Raw genomic sequence first — 18171 nt, forward strand, 5'->3', positions numbered from 1 at the left:
TCTGAGTGGTAGACGTAACATTTTTTCATATCTCATCCGGATACAGATATCAAAATATCCAGAGGACTATTGCGACAGAGAGAACAGAAGATGAGGTGGACAGCCAAAGTGCAGAAAGGGCGGCAGGAGGATTGGGTGATTCTGATACAGACCTTTCACAGACAAACACAGGTTTGTAAAAGATTAGCTTTAATTGTATTTCAGAAAGTTCATGAGAGTTGTAAGGTAAGTGATGTATTTGTATCGGTTCATATAATTATGATGTTGAGTGCCGCTAACATGCCAAGAGGAGACGTGAGAGCACAGATGATGGCCTAACACATGGCAGCACATGTAGTAATACGTGATAGCACATCTGACATCATCAGTGAGATTACAAATGCCATCCATGAGGTAATTACTGATTATATAGCATACGTAATCGCTACAATTTGATAACTGTAGCACCACATATGAGATACCGAGCTATGGGTCCTCCTTACCCAAGGGGGCATGACTAAAGGTTGCAAGGTTTACTCGCTATATGACACACCGCACACTCAGATGGTCCAACGCAAATCTCTTGAAACCCCCTATTTTTAGGTGAGGCACAAAGGGTGGGAAATCTATTGCGGTACTTGGGACCAAAGCCTGGAACCTTCTCCCCACCCATATACTGTTCATTCAATTAGAGACCATCTTCAGGAAAGCTCTGAAAACCTGGATCTTTACTGCCCCTGACGCTCTATGTAGATCACTTATCTGAACCTCCCAGTTCTAGTAGTTGTGTTCATTAGGGATTCGCACAGCACCATGATGTTCCTCGGAGTGAAAGTTGCCCTTTACAAGTTCATATATCATAACATAACATAAAGGATAGTCTCCTGAAACAAGAGCAGGGCTGCCTCTGACAGGTGAAGATCAGGTGTTGTGACACTTAACAGGTTGTGGCCTTTACATGCTCCCATATGGAGGGTCATTGAGCGTTAGTGCCTGCAGCTGCACACACATCCAACAGGCCCTGGATGACCTCAACCCTCAGCATATTAGAGCGAATTACAAGAATGATCCGTCGTCACCTTACTCATAAGCTTCCCTCAGCTAGAAGATACCTGAGGGACCTCTCACATGGGAACAGTAGGAAGTGATGCTGAACAGGAGGGAGTCTGCTGCATGCCCTTTCTATCATCACAGTAACAAATGTTTCAATGGCCTAAGGCCCCCACAGGTGCCTGGTTTCCTCTGATTTGGCATGATTGTAGTGCATTTTGTAGTGCGCACAGCTGCCCCAGCGGGGCGTCCTGGCACTGTATAACGCTCTGGAACCCTTCCTGGCTCTCCCTGTGAAATGCCCCTCCTGGGCACCCCCAAGGTGAAGCCAGGCATCCCAGTGTTGTTGGGGCCGTTGTGGAGATTAAGCAATCTATTGCCCAGAGTTGCAGCGTGGGACCCATGATTAGTGTAGGCGCCGAAGCGAGAATTATCGAGTCCGCAGACATTGAGCCCATGACCCTGCCGCGTCGGGACTTGAACCCTGGACCCAGGCCTGATCTCTGCTTCAGAGTCTGCCGCTCTAACCAGTGAGCCACACTTCTCCAACATGCCAGCAGTTTGACTGTTCCCTTTGATCTAGTTTAATGAAAGAGGGACATGATTGCTGCGTGTACTTGTCAAGGTTCAGCAGAATACAAGCAGGGAGTAGTCCTGACTACCAGTACCCCCAGAATATTCCAAGGTTGAGTTATCAGAGTGAAGAGGCCACGGCACAAGGCCTCGTGCGAAGTTGCCTCTCAGAGGTCAGAAGACATTAATCAATGTCCCCAAAATGTACCTCAACAGCTGAAGATGCTGAGATGAAAGTTCCAATCTATGATGCCTTACTTCTGCTACTCAAGGCAGATGGCTGTGTTGTTGGTGTTATGAAAACTTTGATTGATCATGCCATTTGCGATATTACAAGTGATGTCATGTGACTAGCAATGGTTTCATTGGAAAAAAGGGTGGGTGTGTGCCCCAATAAAAATGGGACGGGCCATTGCCGCTGAGTGGCAGCAGGGAGCTGTGGGCCGAAGTTTTTAAATGCGCATGTCTCTTTGGCCAGCTGTCTTGCAACGGCTAGCCGGACTTGTGTATTTTAAAACCTCCCTAACTCATCTGTGACAGCTGGGTTAGAGAAAGTGCAGGCCTCCAGTACTATTAAGAGCGCTGAGAGAGCTTGTTCCCTCCAATCCTGGTGCTTCTGTCATGCTGGTGACAGCAGCACCAGGATTGGTTAGGGTAGTTGGCTGGGCCCCAAATTGGAGCCTGCCTCAAAGAGAGAAGACCGATCGAGGAGTATGCTGTGTTGCGCAGGAAAGTAAGTGTATTTTTTTATTTATTTTTTCTGTGCCACCAACTTCACCACCCTTGGTACAGGCTAGCCGCCACTGCTTTTACTCTTGTGCATGGCATATATTCTGTCATTGTACTAGTAGTGTATCTATATGTACACCATCGTAAAGCACTTTGCTCCTCACAAGAAAATAATTCACAAAATAAAAAACCTTTTCATCTGAAACAAATAAAATAAAGAGCTGACATCAGGTTTTGTGTTACCCTAATACTTTAGAAGTCCTAGGAGAAAATATTGCTTAATTATATTTTTCACTGCTTATTTTTTATTTCACTATTTGGGTGGTGGTAACAGAGGCGAGAAGTGAAGAGCCGCTGTCACCTGTGAATTCTCAGAAAATCACCTTGCTGCTGCAGTCTCCAGCTGTCAAATTCATCACCAACCCAGAGTTTTTCACAGTGCTCCATGCAAATTATGTAAGTTTGAAGACTTTTGTAGGCATTTGCTGTTCAAAATGTATGTGTTTAACTATTTAACAGAGCCACTGTCAAAAAAACTGAAGTGCTTACTAAATTAAATAAATTGCAGAGAAAAAAGTTATGCAAGTACAGAGCTTTACATAGGCTCCATGAAAATACTATTTATCGAATACTTTAAGCATAATATAATTTTTCATTGTTACAAGACATTTCAGTGGTCTTTGTTCATGACTCGGTCAGTGCAAGGATTCTAAGGTTTGCAGATGTCAATGAGGTTTCAACTGAAGGGGGTCCTAAGCAGATGCTGAGTGTGGATACATCATCAGAGCAGTAATATTCTAAACCCTTCCTGCACCAGAGGAAGGACTGGATGACTAGGCCAAAAATGCAAGTGTTTGTTTAGTTATTTCTCTAACTGGTTCTCTTAATTTCCAGGTTAGCAGTGTTGAGGCTGTGGATTGCTCTTTAACCAACTGAGATTTGTAATCTTATAAGCAAAGCAGTCTGTTTAAGAGGTGCTGAAGTATTAAAAGAGAGTACAGGGGACTTTACTTTTGAGGGCCAGGATGTCGGGCGGATCGCCACCGCCCACATGGCGGTGGTGATCCGCCCGACATCCTAATGGGACCCATAGTGTTGAATTTCGGATGGATCGCTCAACGTTAATGCCCCACGACCAGGACTAAATTTGGTCTTGGTGTCTTTTTCTTCTCAAACGGAGTCAGTTCTGGTTTGGTCAGCTTTAATGAAAGGTATACAGCAGACATCCATGCTAACCCTTTCGATGCTGATGACGAGCTCAGCTCTTCATCACCCACGGGTGTCATGTGCTGATGACGAGCTGAGCTCGTCATGAAAACAGCAAAATGGTAATTCCCAGCACAGGAGGGGGAAAACGCCTAGCAGCCAAGAGGTTAAGGGCCTCAGTTAGCAAATGTCATGTACTGATGACATGCTGAAAAAGAGCTGTGTGTCAGTGGCACATTGATGCGCTGTGACATCAACAGAGAGCCTTGGGGTCTACGTAAAGGCTACAGAGAATGAGCTGGACCAATGTGGAACCCTGCAAACGACAGCGAGGAAGATGAATCTTGTCGTCTTCATTTGGATGAGTTGCTAATGATAAAAGAGGAAGGTGAAGGACAGGTGGTGGTCTATGTTGAAGAAGGCAATAGTTACCATAAGCCACATGTTTAGATGAAAGTCACAACACTGTGCTGCCAACTGCACTACCTTGCTCTTTTTCCCCTAAGTTGCACTGTATTTGTCCCGCCTAGGGCTACAATTATATCAGACTAAAATTTGGCCAGCTCTTCCTTTGCTTCATAGCAAAATCTGCCCCTGCAGTGCAGGGATCCCTTCTTGATTGGAAGGGGATGTGGGAGTAAGCAGGGCAAGAGTATCACTGAACGCTACCTTTAAAGAGCCTGAGGCACTAGCACCAAGTAAGAAACTTACTATCCTGGCCACCAGTGACCCTGGATGCTGCCAATAGGCTATGACTACACTGTCATGATAGACTGATGCCACTTTCATCGTGGCACACCTAGGGCCTCATTTATGAAAAGTGACGCAACGCTGCGTGAAAACAGCGATGCATCACTTTTCATTGCGCCCTCCTTGCGACACCAATGATGCGTCATATTTACATTATGACGCATCATTGCGCAAGGAGTTACAGATACGTCAGTATTTATGACATATCTGTAAGCGCAAAAGTGACGCATTGCTGGAGTGTGTCACAAAAGTGACACAACTCCAGCAATGCGTCCTTTCACATGGGGCAAGCCCCATGTGAAAGGGCCTGCGTCAGTCTTACGCCTGCTGTGAGGCAGGCCAAAGATTTTGACGCAACGGCGTCCTAGAAGTGACGCCATGAAATCTCATAGATTTCACTGCTTCACTTCTACGACCCTTTCTTGCGTCAATACGCCCCCCTTCCATACATTATACCTGGCGCGGGTATAATGTGGCGCAGGGGTTTACAAAGTGACGCATCTCTCTAGATGCATCACTTTGTAAATATGGCGCAACAAGGCGCATTTTTTACGCCACTGGGGCGTCACAAAAAGTGACGCACCGGCGGCGTAAAAGTGGCGCAAGGGCTCATAAATGAGGCCCCTATGCTTTAGCAGACATGCATTGGGTGTCAGGAATCCAAGGGGCCTCTCAACATATTTTTCAAGGTTGTTACATAATTTTATATTATGCTCCTGATAACACCCAAAGCATCTAAAAGCATATTGGTGAGGAGAGTATGCCTTCCCCACACTGGCTATGCCAGTAGAGTGTTTGTTGGTGGAAGCTGTTTCGAATACTCAATATAGGCCTCAGAGTAGAGAGATACTAAAATCCTAACTGAAACTTGAACTACCCCATGAATTCTTTACTTATTGGTCTGCAGAGTAGCTCCTAGTTCCTTTAACTTTGAAGCTGTGGAGAAGTGTGGCTCACTGGTTAGAGCAGGCAGACCCTGAAGCAGAGGTCAGACCCGGGACCAGGGTTCAATTCCCGACGCGGCAGGGTCTTGAGCTCAAATGTCCATGGACTCGATAATTCTCGCTTCGGTGCCTGACCTAATCATGGGTTCACATTCTGCAACTCTGGGCATTAAGCTTGCTTAATCTCCACAACGGCCCCCCGCGGCAGGATGCCTGGCTTTCACCTTGGGGATGCCCTGTAGGGGCTATCTCACAGGGAAAAGCCAGGACGGGTTCCCAAGGCAAGCCCGGAGATACCCCTTCGGGGGTCGATTCAGGCGCTATATAAGAAACATAATAATAATAAAGCTTCATCCATCATCAGAACAGAGGTCCCCGCCTACAGGGAGACGCCAATGACATTCTTTTTCAACCATGGCTTCCGGTTCCTGAAATAGCAGGCTTAGAAGTTCCATTATTAGACATATCTGATTTCAATTAATCTACTGAGACCATTACATGTCTTTGTCTCGGAATTTTTTCAACCAAGAATGATCTATTCTGAAATACAGGATTATGAAGATTATGAGGATCCAGTACACAAAGGACAGAAGAACATTGCAATTTAGTCAGGATAGTCCAGAGATAGTTACCACTGAACATTGATTAGTAGGTCCATATAATTGCCGGAGTCACAGATCCATATTGCAATTTTTCTTCCTTCAGGGCATTCACTGCTACATCAAGACAAGACTGGTGTGAAGCTGAGTTATTATTTCCTATCCTTTCTTGGTTTCTTATTACTGCGGCACAGGTCCAGGACCAGTGACTGTGTAGTCTGTCATGCCAGGGCCTGTACAGTATGACAGAAAAGGCTCTCAGACCAGCTTTCCAAGGTGAACAAGAATTTCAACATTGACTCTAAACTCTCGCTTAGGAGAGGGATGTAGACCAAGAGCCTTATTTCAAGGAACCGTAACATTTCCAGTCCCGAGAGTCAATAAGTTGCTGAGATTTTCTGAATCTACAGCTGCACCTACACCAGATGATGTTTTTGCCAAAAATCAGAAATCTTTTGACGAAAGAACAGAATGACATTACTAGATCACGATTCCCCAGTATCCTACTGAATTGTTACCTTCTAGATGGCTATCAGCCTAAATTGTCACACATAGCTCAAAGTAAATTCTATGTGAGCAAGTAAGGCAGGGCGTTCTTCAGTGGCATCTGGTTATATCCTTTCATATTACAACACTTACAGCATCTGAAATCATAAAATCTATAACAACACTTATGATATCTGAAATCTCATCATTTCTGAGAACACAATGCATTGTAGAGTGGCGAGTTGTAGTTATTGTTGGGTGGTTAGCGAGCAGAAAATTGTGTAAGGAGGAGTGCTAGTTGTAATAATGTGAAGGTGGTGCATAAATTATAAATTTAAGGTATTACTATAACTTATAAAAAATTTATTTTGTGTACTTTAAGTTTTGTTTGTATAGAAAGAAGAAATACATTTATAGTAACATTAATGGGGTCTGTACATGTAAGGTGTAACTATAACTTGAGAATTTCTAATGTTTGTGTTGCCTAAGTTTGGTTTGAAATGATGAGATTTCAGACGACAATAAGTGTTGTTATAAATGCTGTGACTTCAGATGGTATACGTGATGTAATATGAATGGGTAAAAGCAGTGCATGGTAAAGTGGCAAGTCACATCCTTCCTTATCTTCTGCTGCATTCTTAACTGCAGCTTAAAATTCTACATGTTGGTAACTTCCCCTGTCCTTTGCTCTGCCCATTCTTTTAGGATAAAAGTAAAGCTTTGTTTGTTTGTTGTCCGCATTCCCTATTGTAACTTGGTTTAGCACTGGTTCATGGTAAGTGTCTCTACCTATCATGCAGGTCGCCATTGCGGGTACCACCCTGTCAATCCCCTCAGTACACACCAGTTAGCTAACTAGGTTAGATGAACTCAGTGGCTGATTCACAGAAAGCAACAGTATAATTTGGTAGCAAAATGTTTGCCTGCACAAAGTCTGGAAAGCAAGTTGTGTGCACTTCATCATAATCTTTTTACCAGCCTGTGTGTTGCACTAATACAGTTTTCAAACGCTTAGGGACTTAGGCAAGTTATACTAGTGCTTAGACTAGGCATACTTCCATTGAAGACATACTAGAGTCATTCAGGACCTTCTTCCCTCAGAAATCTTTTTATCTAGTATGAACCCGCCAGACACCTACAGGTGTTAGACTCATGAAAGTACAGAGAATTCGATCTGCTGGCTGGGGCGACCGTATTTTCTCCTATGACTCCGCAAAACTCTGGAATGCACACCCTATTGAGCCCAGAAGTGTAAGCTCCCTCACCATCTTCAGGAAAGAGCTAAGAACCTGGCTAGAATTAGACACTGGGCTGGGCTTAAGGAGTTCATAGCGCCAAGACACCTCCGGGTATTCGTGCGTTCTATAAATCTCATTAACATTAACATTAACATTGGTCAGTGCTGACACCAGAGACTACCCTATGTGACCTCTGCAAGGGAGGAACCCAAGTTTTAAAACATGTTTTATTTGTATGTTTGTCAATCGCAATACCCTGTGCTCGTTATTAGTTCCTCTGTTTTTTAAATGTAATCTAACAAATGTTGATGATTTGATCACTTTAATATATTCACCACCAAAACCATTTCTTTGTTATTATATTTGTAAATGTTTTAGCTCATTGTTAAATCTTTTCTAAATTATTATCGATAATGTATCTTGGAGATGATTTTGTAGGTTTTATCTTGTTTTATTGATCTCAGCAGAGGTCTTAATCAATAAACCTGGTTGTTAATGTTGAGAAACGCACAGGGCTCATGTTTTGCTTACGTTGTCAGTAACATCCTTAAATATCAATAGGAAGCCATGGTGCTTTTAGCATCGGTAATAAAGACATGAGAGGACACTAGCCTTGCATTTTACAAAGTTCAAGTCTGTCTGGCTGTTCTTCAGTAAGATTAAAAAGGGCAGGGCACCATTTTAGTTTTTTCGCAGTACAGCAACTTATGAGGACCTTCTGGCCACCACCTGCAGGTCAGCTTTGCCACACAGGCAGCTCGCCCAGCTCTCATAAGGGGGTTGCCTTTGACCTCAGCAGTTAGTGTAGGCTGCAGGGCTCCTCTGTCATTGACCACCCATCAAGGCTTTCCCAGCGGTGGGCTCCCTCGCTGCATGCCATGTGTATCTGCCTTGCTTCTGCCTTCAGCGTCTGTGCTGAGATCAGTTTTCCAACCAACCAAGGCAGCCAGTGTCAATAACTTCTCAAAGGCACGGACTAAGGATGCGTTTGGTGGATAATTGGTGGCAGCTTCGGGAGTCTTGTTATGTAGAGGTCATGTTGGATGTAGGCCAACTGCACCTCATTGTTAATGCCCTGCATTTCAATTAACCATGAGACATCTGCATGTTCTTCTCTCAATATTTCATATTAAATAATTCAAAGCAAGGCCCAACATGAGGAGGGGAAGGCAATCCTTCATAGCCCTGCAGGCCATAGTTTCTGATTCTGAGTCACTTGGCAGTGGACCCTTAACTCATGTTTCCTTTGGTGCCTATTTCTGTTTCAGCCCTTTTATACCACATCCACCTCTGCAAAGTCTGCACCTTAGAGCGTGCTCACTAAGTGGTGACATACGCAGGTAAACAGTGTTCCAGTGACTGGGTCTTACGTATTTAGGCGTACAGAGATCTGTTACTAGGGTATATATTCAACACCTAAGTTATTTCTCAATGTGGGGCACAGTGAAGGTTTTGCATCCTCTTGCTTGTGATTTATTCCTTAAAGTGGAATCTCCCTGCAGCAGATTTCTAAAGGGCCTTTTTAGTATTACTGTATGACAGCAATGAGCTGCAGTTTGTGTTTCCATAGACTCAGGTTGGGATGCCTGATCCCTTTTCTGTGGCCGTGTACAGTTGGGAAGCTTTGAAACCCAGAGGTCAGTGCTCAATCCTACAGTTTTTTCCTTATGCCTGCATCCTATCCTTCAAAGTCTGCAAGAGGCACCGTTTGAATCTCTAGCAAACAACGCCTCTGGTCGGTTTCCTACCTCCCATTACCTTAACAGGTGGGAACTGGGGATCTTGGCAAAGGTTGCTTCCCGTAATGACGGAGGAGGGGAAAGATCCTTTACCCCGCATTTTGTACTCCACATGTCTTTACCCCGCATTTTTTACTCGGTCAAACTTTTACAACGATGGGCTTTACAGCACAAATTGTTACAACGCATTCTCCAAAGTAACACCACCTGGAGTTAGAACAGTAATTGCGTTGTAATGGGGAATGCATTGAAACAGAGTGTGTTGCAAAGCCCTGCATTTTTAAAAGATTTTGCTGAGTAAAAACTGTGGGGTAAAAGCATGCGGGGTAACGACATACAACTGCTCTGGAACCTCACCCCTCTGGCTCAAAGCCAGCATGTGAAAAATAAAATGATATCTTAGTATCATTTTATTTTTCATTCGCTGGATCTGAGCCAGCTTATGCAGGGGGGTTGCGGGCTACGTGCACTTTTCAGTGCGCATGTGTGTTTGGCCGTCCATCTCAGGTCATCCAAACACACATGCCCACTTAAGGTTCTCCAACCCGGCTGCATTGAGCAGCAGAGGTGGAGAAACCCTAAAGACTCCCTGACCTGAGTAAAACGTCTTCCCAGCCCTCTCAGGCCAATCCCTGCACTGCTCTCAAATGAGAGCAGCACAGGGATTGGATGGGAGTCTGATGCTTTCCCAGGGTCTCCAGGAACTGCAGCTGAGGAGCGCGAGGCAGACGGCATCACTAGATAAGTGTCTTTATTTTCATCAATTACCCTGTCTCCCTACCCCATGCCACACGCTCCCCCAAGCGCTTCCCTCTGGCCCCCTCCTGTGCACCCTCCTCCCCCAGTATGTTATCGTGTTGGCTGCCACTGGATCTTGGTCCATACTTTGTGGTTAAATGTTACGGTCTGCTGTTTTGTCAGAAAGTTTCACAGAAGTTTCATTTGAAGCAGGATATTGTTCATACACACTTTTCCCAAATTCAGGACCCCTAAAATGGCGCCCTTCATTCTCTTGATGTACAAAAATCTATCTTTATTTACCTGTACTGTACTTCCCCTTTTAAAACACTGGACCCAAAATATGCTGCTTATGGTCCTTCACGTTAAGGAGAAATGCTGTAAACATATGAGCCTGGCTGGTCTGTCAAACTAAGGTGAAAGGCCTTTCCTTGAGAGACATGGCTGCTTTCATGACAGAATCCCCATGTGACTCTTTTAGTGACATATGCATAGCAGCCACTTGGGCTTCCCTATTATAAGGGTGGAGTGATGTACGTTGTTTGTGATATTTAAAACTTCAGATGATTGTGTTTTAAGTGGTTTGCACACTTATACATTGTTATCAATCGAAGCTACTCCATAGTAATGTGCATGGATGTTGCATCAATTCTGTGTCTGGCAATTGTCTTGATGCAAGATTCAGGGCCAGAGTGTATGGTACATTCTCATAAAGTAATATCTTTGATAAGGACAATGGATGAGTAGGTAATGTCCAAGTACGTACAGCTAATATTCATTAATCCAAGATCAATTCTTCCTTGTCCCAGTTCTTCATTTCCCAACACGAACCATACATATGCTGCATGGCATTAGAGATGACGTGTGGGTCAGAACAGAGGTTATGATGATGATGATGAATTTATAAAGCGCAATAAATTTCCTGGGGTGTCTAGGCGCTGCCCTTAACATGAGCAGATCAGATTGGACTGAGCATGATAATGAAACCTAAAAAAAAACTGGTTTTTAGGCCCTTTCCAAATTTTAGCAGACTACTCTTTTTTTTTTAAACAAGGTAGGCAAAGAGTTCCACAGTTTGGTTTTTGTAACAGTGAAGTTCTGGAACCCACCCCCCCTGGCCCTGCTGACTCTAGGAACAATTAGGTTTCCAAGTTCGGCAGGTCTAAGTGATCTAGCTGGAATATATGGCTTAATAATATCTGCCAGCTGCACGGGCCCCAGGTTATTGAGTGATTTAAAGGCAATGCAGAGTGATTTAAACTGGATCCGCTTGGCTACCGGTAACCAATGAAGATGAAGCAGAGCTGCGGAAACGGAGTCGAATTTGGAGATACCTAAGAGTACTCTTGCTGCTGCCTTCTGGGCAGTCTGCAGCTTTTGAGTGCTGTACTTGAGGGCACTTGTAATTTTCCATCTAAAGAGAGTACACTAGCTTTGTTTGAGTTCTAGCGTATTTGTGTTCTAAAGTGAAGAATAATTTCTCTAAGGGCTGTATGATTTGCCTGTCTGTAGGGTGAGGCCACCCACTCATGGAATAATTAATGTGGTGCGGAAACTTGGACTCACAGGAATGAAGATTATTAGTAAATGATCAGTCCAACACATTTTCGATTTGGAGCAGCCCTGTGCCTATCCTGATCTTAATTTAACCCCTTCGATGCTTGTGACGGAACCATTCCGTCATCAGTCACGGTTGAGCTGTGCTGATGACGGAATGGTTCCGTCACGACCACACCCAGTTATGGAATGTCCAGCACAGAGGGAAATCGGGGCAGCACGCAAGGTGTTAATAGTGCAGCCGCACTCTTGATGCATTGTTTTAGATTTTGAACAAAACCTGTGTTATAAAGTGCTATATAAAAGCACGATATCCTTACTCTTATTTATTTTAAACCATAAGTCCCTCTTTCTTTACTCCTGCCCAGAGTGCCTATCGCGTGTTCACCAATAGCAGCTGCCTCAAGCATATGATTCTGAAGATTCGCAGGGACGCCCGAAACTTTGAACGTTATCAGCATAACCGGGACCTGGTGAACTTCATCAACATGTTCGCTGACACCCGGTTGGAGCTTCCCAGGGGGTGGGAGATCAAGACGGACCAGCAAGGCAAGGTAATGCTCTACGCTTTTCAAGCACATGCATGTACTAGAATGTTGTCCATGTGTCCATATGAAGAGCACAACTGATTTCCAGACACATAAGAATGCTCACACATGAATGACTTGAAAGCAGTGTCCCTACTGGAAGCGAAACCGGAAGCCAGAATTCCTGCTTTCCAGGACTGAACAAATAGAGCCTGATTACAAGTGGTTCATTAATCCTGATGGGGCTGGTAATTCTGGTAACTCTCTGATCGTATTAGGAATCACAAGTTGTGTGGAATTACCACATTTTGTACAGGTGATAAATCCTCTAGGTCATACCTGAGATACTTTGTCCCAAATAAAAGAAAGAGATGTCAAACTTAGTTGTGGGAGTTGGATCAGTAGCAATGCTTTCCATACGTCACTTCCCGTCCCATATGGTCCCACACATGTTCAACTTGTGAACTCTCTCAATATCAGTAATACTGGGTGCACTACACCAGCCCTGACATCCGTGGCTCTTTTAGTGAGACCCTATGGCCACATTATGAGTGTGCCAGAAAATGAACCATTCATCCCCCCTGCCCTGGTAATTTAGATGTGGTATTTCCAATGCCTGTAATATGAGTCATATCAGATGCACTAATATCTGGGGCAGTTATAAAGGAATCCTAAGGGCCCTATTATGTGTGGACCATAAAATGGCTAGGGGTGCATGAAGACTCCCCATTATGAGTTTAAGAGAAATACATGCAGGGATTTGTGTTTTACACTGATTTATGAATGTTTTCCGCCTGTATTTCACCCAAACATTTCACCAGCTTCCAGCAAAGTGATGTTTTCAGGCAAAAAAAACCCCAAACTGGCCATGGATATTTAATCCTGATGGACCCAGCAGCATCTTTTACCGCCTCATCAGATTACTGGGTTACTTGTGCTGAGACCCATGGTCTCCGCCTTTGCATTTCATCATTAGTAAAATATTACCATAAGGTGTGTTGTGCATATGTGCTATTTTAGGAGCATCATGAGTGGTTTCCTGTCCCAGAAATACCAGAGCTCTTCAATTATATAATTGCTTTTATCACATACACAATACTGATGGTTGCCCAATTCGTTATGTTATAATGATTGAGTTCCAGCTCAGAGAAAATGTTGGGCCTTGGGTTTGAAGATCACTGGAAGGGATTCCAGCTGTTGAGATTAAGTACAATATTTTGCGGCAACAAAGCACCAGTTTGATCACTTGCAGCCAATCAAACAAAAAGTCCACTTTTAATGCTGTCATTATTCTGCCTAAGGTTTCTGAGAAACAAAAAGACTGTTGTATTTCAAGTGAAGAGATTAGTATCAAACAGTTATTTTCCCAAAGGGTCATGGTTACAATGGGTGCGGAGTACTAAAAGTTGATTTTTTTCTTTGATGGATTCTTCATGATATCTTGGGCATTCTGTCACACATTTGCATATTTTAAAATGCACTGGCCATCTTAGATCTTATTTAGAACATTAAAGACTAGACATTATGTTATTATTGATATTCATCTCTGACTGATTCATGTCATGCTCACTGCAAAAGTTCACAGACCACAAGTTCAAGAAAGGAAGTGAGGAGCTACAGAGGTGGGATGCATTCAGAATAAATGTATGGGGCTGAGATAGCACAAAAAGTGAAAATGAAACAAAAATGAAGAGGTGAAATGAGCAACCTCTCACTGTGGATTCAATTAAATGTTTTTTAAAATGACCAAACATTACACCTGTTGTTGTTTAATGTTTCATATGTACACCTATGTGCGAGCAAGAGTTTCGTATTACCAATCTTAATTGAAATTTAGAATTGCAAATGATTCATCGTCAGTTCTTCAATACCAAGATAGGGAAATTGGCCACAATGTCCAGCACACAATGAACACATCGACTGGAATACAGACATGAAAATCATGTGATCACTGACAAACCTCGATTTCTGTGATTCCTCTATAGTCAGTGATAGATGATCTTTGCTTGACTATAGCTTTAACCAAGGTTTTGAAAAGGGAGAGATGAGTACAAGTCAAGCTTTTAGAAAGTCAGATTACAGCATGGCTATTCATAATATTGTATAATAATATTGTATAATATTATCAATGAAGATTTCAAAAGGAACAAGGTAAATAAAGACCAATTGAAATGTTGGAACAGGCATTGGTTATAAGTTTGTACATAAACTTCAACTAATTGAAGCACGCATAGTGGTGAAAATTAATGTTACTTTAGATGGTAAGCAGTTTAATGTGAGTCAGGCGCTTTTGTTCAGGGCAGATGTTAAATAATTATAGGATGCTTTTATTTATGTGTGAACCCTTAGAGGAGTACAGTCAGATGTGTGCGTGGTGCAAACAACATTCCACAGCTATATTTCCTAAATGTGTTAATTTGAAAGTCGAATGTGAGATGCAAAAATGTTTATCTGAATGGGGTTTTATCTGTCTTAATGAGTGATATGGGTTAGGTATTCCAGCTTCAGAATCATTTCCACAAGGTAACAGAAATGTCCCATAATTCAGTGGCGGCTCCTCTTCGAAGGCGGAGGAGCATCACCCCACTGCTCTTGGAGCAGTGTAAAGGAAAAATAAAATAATAACACAACGTTATTATCATTGTGTTTTTAGTGGAGCTTGGAGCCAGGTTATGGTGGGGCTGGTCTGGGCTCACCCGTTAGAGGGAAGAGGAGTGGTATAATGTTCACCTTAAGTGCGCATGGCGGTTTGGGCAACCACTGTGGGCCGGCAAAGCCAACAGGCGCACTTAGCATGTTCTCCAATCGGCTGAATTACCCAGCCTGGGTGAAGAACATCTACAGGCTCCCACTCCTTGTCTGAGCGCCATCACAGTGATGCTGTCATGCAGATGACAGCAGCACCATGATTGGTTAGGGGAGTCTGGAAACGTGGGTGCTGTCGGGAGCCAGGAGAACAGCGAAGAAGGAGGAGAGGCGGCACCTGGTGACCGGCGACGAGCTGGTAAGTCTTATTGTTTTTTCTATTTTTCTAACAATCCCCAACCCCCGCTACCATTCCCTACCAGCCATCACTGGTCCCATTGACTATATTTTCATACAGTTATTGTATTTTGAATTGTGTAGACATTTCCAGGTGTTAAAGGCAATAGACATCGATCATTGGCCCTTAAGTACCGGACTACATTTGGATCTTAAGGTGAGCAAACAAGTACTACCCCTGCAAATTAGCTCAGCGCCGGGTAACCCACAAAGATGAGAAGCAGGTTACTATTACTTGCACAGATGCAAGCCTCGCATGCATTAGACAACAGGGATATAGACCAAGATGACATAACATATTGGAATTCCGGGGTGATAAAGAAAGTTGTTAATTGTCAAGTCGACGCCCTTAATAAATACAAGGTTATTATAACAAAGGAGAAGTCAAAAGCTTCTGTACCTCTTGTTTGATATAATACTCAGTTCTGAGATCTAAAAAGAAAATTGATTAAGCTTAGGCAAAAAAGGGATACATGAGTAAGGATAACTGGCGTAAGAACATAAGTGAGACAAGAGTGGAATATTCCGCATTAACAAAGGCAAACAGGATGCTATACTGTCAATCAAATTGAGATGAAGTGCTAAGTGTGCTATCTTCAAAGAATTTGAAAACGTTTTGGAATCCTGCCCAGAAAGGGATAAACAAAGACAGTACTGCTGCAGGGTGTACGGTCGCAGAAGAAGGATGGGTCAGTTTTCTGAACGAGATTTATGAAAAAAACATAAGCCTTGTAAAAGTAAGTGGTACAGCCCTGATGAGGAATTGTTCTCATAATTCTCTAACCTCCATATCTGCCAGCCACGCGCTGTGACCTCCTTCACATTGGACACACTCATTTTGGTGAGGTCAACATCAGGGTGTTACCCTTTATAAATGTGGACACTCAGTGCTTTGATTAAATTACGTAGTGGTGCATGGTTCCTGTTTGCCACCATGTGGTACTTAAGCTGTGCTCTCTCTACAGCAGATGCAATGAATGAGCCGCATTGAGTCTAAGCTTTCCTGCTGTTCTTCAAAGGGCAGCCTAGTGCCATTCAGACATTCCATCCAGAGCCTCAACCCAGCTCAGATTAGTGCAGCTGTAGAGATTAGAGGAGTGTGTGATTAATACAGGGCGTTTCCAAAATATTTAAAGGGAAGACACCTTACCTTTATGAACTATCTTGTGAACCGTTGGATATTGGAATATTGTCTTTCATCCTCTACCTTTTATGGTGAGTGAAAAGCAGTGTGGCTTGTTCGAAAACACACATGGATGGATGGATAGATGGGTGGGTGGGTGGATGGATGGATGGATGGATGGATAGATGGGTGGGTGGTTGGATCGATGGATGGATTAGGTCTGATCTGGGTAAATGGGTCTATGATGGGTCTGAGTGGGTGATTTAATGAATGGATGGGTGATGGATGGATTCTTTGTTTTTATTAATTGAGTTATTAATTTATTTATTAAGTAATTAATTGATAGGGATGGGCTTATCTAGCCACTGAACAATTAAATCCTGTCAAGATTCCAGTGAATGCATAATGAATATGCATGATGTAAATTTCAATATAATGAATTTCACTAATGATTATTTGCTCTTTGCTAGTCATTCCGAAACCTCAAATATTGTACTTTTCAGTGGTTTGCCTGGCCCAGTCATATTAATTTACAAATGGACAAGTTTAGCTCTGTGTAATGAGTTATCTCAAGGTGCCTTCTTGATTGCTATAATGCACATTCCGATACCAGTAAAAAGGTGAGCTTCAGTTTCTTTTTACACGAAGTGATTAATTTTGCTTTCTGTCAGAGACTTTGATCTCAGAAGTGCCTACCTCCTGAAGTTTGGTTTTAGGATGTGAAGTGGACTGTATCTGTGGATGGGCACCACTCACATCCATGTTAGTGCTGTGTTGTGTTATTTCTGACTCACTCCAATGCTGTTTTATGAATACATTTGTAAATAGCATAGAGGATTTAGACAGACATACAGCGGTCCCCAGGGTATAGCAGAGAGACTTCTGGTTCAAGGCCATGAATGGTCACCTGCTGACGTTCCACCGAAAGAGGCCGATGATCAAAAACCATACTATATACCCGTGCCTCTAAAGCCTACAGTGATGTGCCATGCGAAGCAGGGTCACCCTTCAATGAGTACTAGAGTAACTCTTTCTTGCTTGAGAGATAAAAACACTTTCTTCTCTCGTGCCATTCACATTGACCCTATTCTGAAGCACAGACCTGCATAAGTATCAAGGAGTTGTCTATCAAATGCATCTAATGTAAGATCCACGTGAGTCAAATGAATATCATCTAGAGCTAGCACGTTTTCAGACCATTGGGTATCAGAGAATAACACACCGTCCTCTACTGTGGGATCTTTTAGATCATCAATGATTGTTTAAGTACCCCAGTTCTCTACTTCTTTCTAAACCTAAAGACTTGCTTTTCTTTGCAGTCATTTTTTGTGGATCACAATAGCCGGGCCACCACCTTCATGGATCCGAGAATTCCTCTGCAGAGCGGGCGAATGCCCAACCATCTGACCCACAGGCAGCATCTTCAACGACTCCGCAGCTACAGCGCCGGAGAGGTAATGATTTCATATCTTGCTTTACCGTCTACTCACTGTTCAAGTCCTAAATCCTATACCATACCCAACGTGAGGATAGCACAACCAGGGCATGTACTTCTTCTACTCCACAAGTAAGGAAGGGAGAGTTAGTTAGAGTTTTTTAATTTTTATTTTCATTGGTCGTCACCAACAGATAAAGTTTGTATCTGATGTCATTAAGAACAACACTTGTCTGCACCCAAATAAAATGTGAATGCACCATTCCTAGAATCTCTTGCCCATTCAGTTCACAGGTAGTTAGGGGAAAACGTATTTGAAAGATAAGCCTTCCCTAGAAGTTACCTGATATTCATTTAAATATTGAATTTTGTTTCAAACTTCATTTTCAGTTCTTCATCTAATTGTAAGTGAATTATTCAATTTCATTGTGCATGTATGGGCGGTTACTCAGAAAA

General features: G+C 43.0%; 1 protein-coding gene across 1 annotated transcript in view; it reads left to right on the forward strand.

The window, feature by feature from the left end:
• Window positions 1–18171, forward strand: part of HECW1 (HECT, C2 and WW domain containing E3 ubiquitin protein ligase 1) — a 974913-nt gene that overhangs the window by 811002 nt on the left and 145740 nt on the right. The window contains exons 14-17 of the mRNA XM_086964874.1: window positions 47–171; window positions 2666–2787; window positions 11957–12142; window positions 17600–17734. Coding sequence (XP_086821000.1) covers window positions 47–171; window positions 2666–2787; window positions 11957–12142; window positions 17600–17734 — 568 coding nt within the window. The remainder of the gene's footprint in view (window positions 1–46; window positions 172–2665; window positions 2788–11956; window positions 12143–17599; window positions 17735–18171) is intronic.

Source organism: Lissotriton vulgaris, chromosome 4_1, assembly GCF_964263255.1.
Source record: "Lissotriton vulgaris chromosome 4_1, aLisVul1.2, whole genome shotgun sequence".
Classification (NCBI taxonomy): domain Eukaryota; kingdom Metazoa; phylum Chordata; class Amphibia; order Caudata; family Salamandridae; genus Lissotriton; species Lissotriton vulgaris.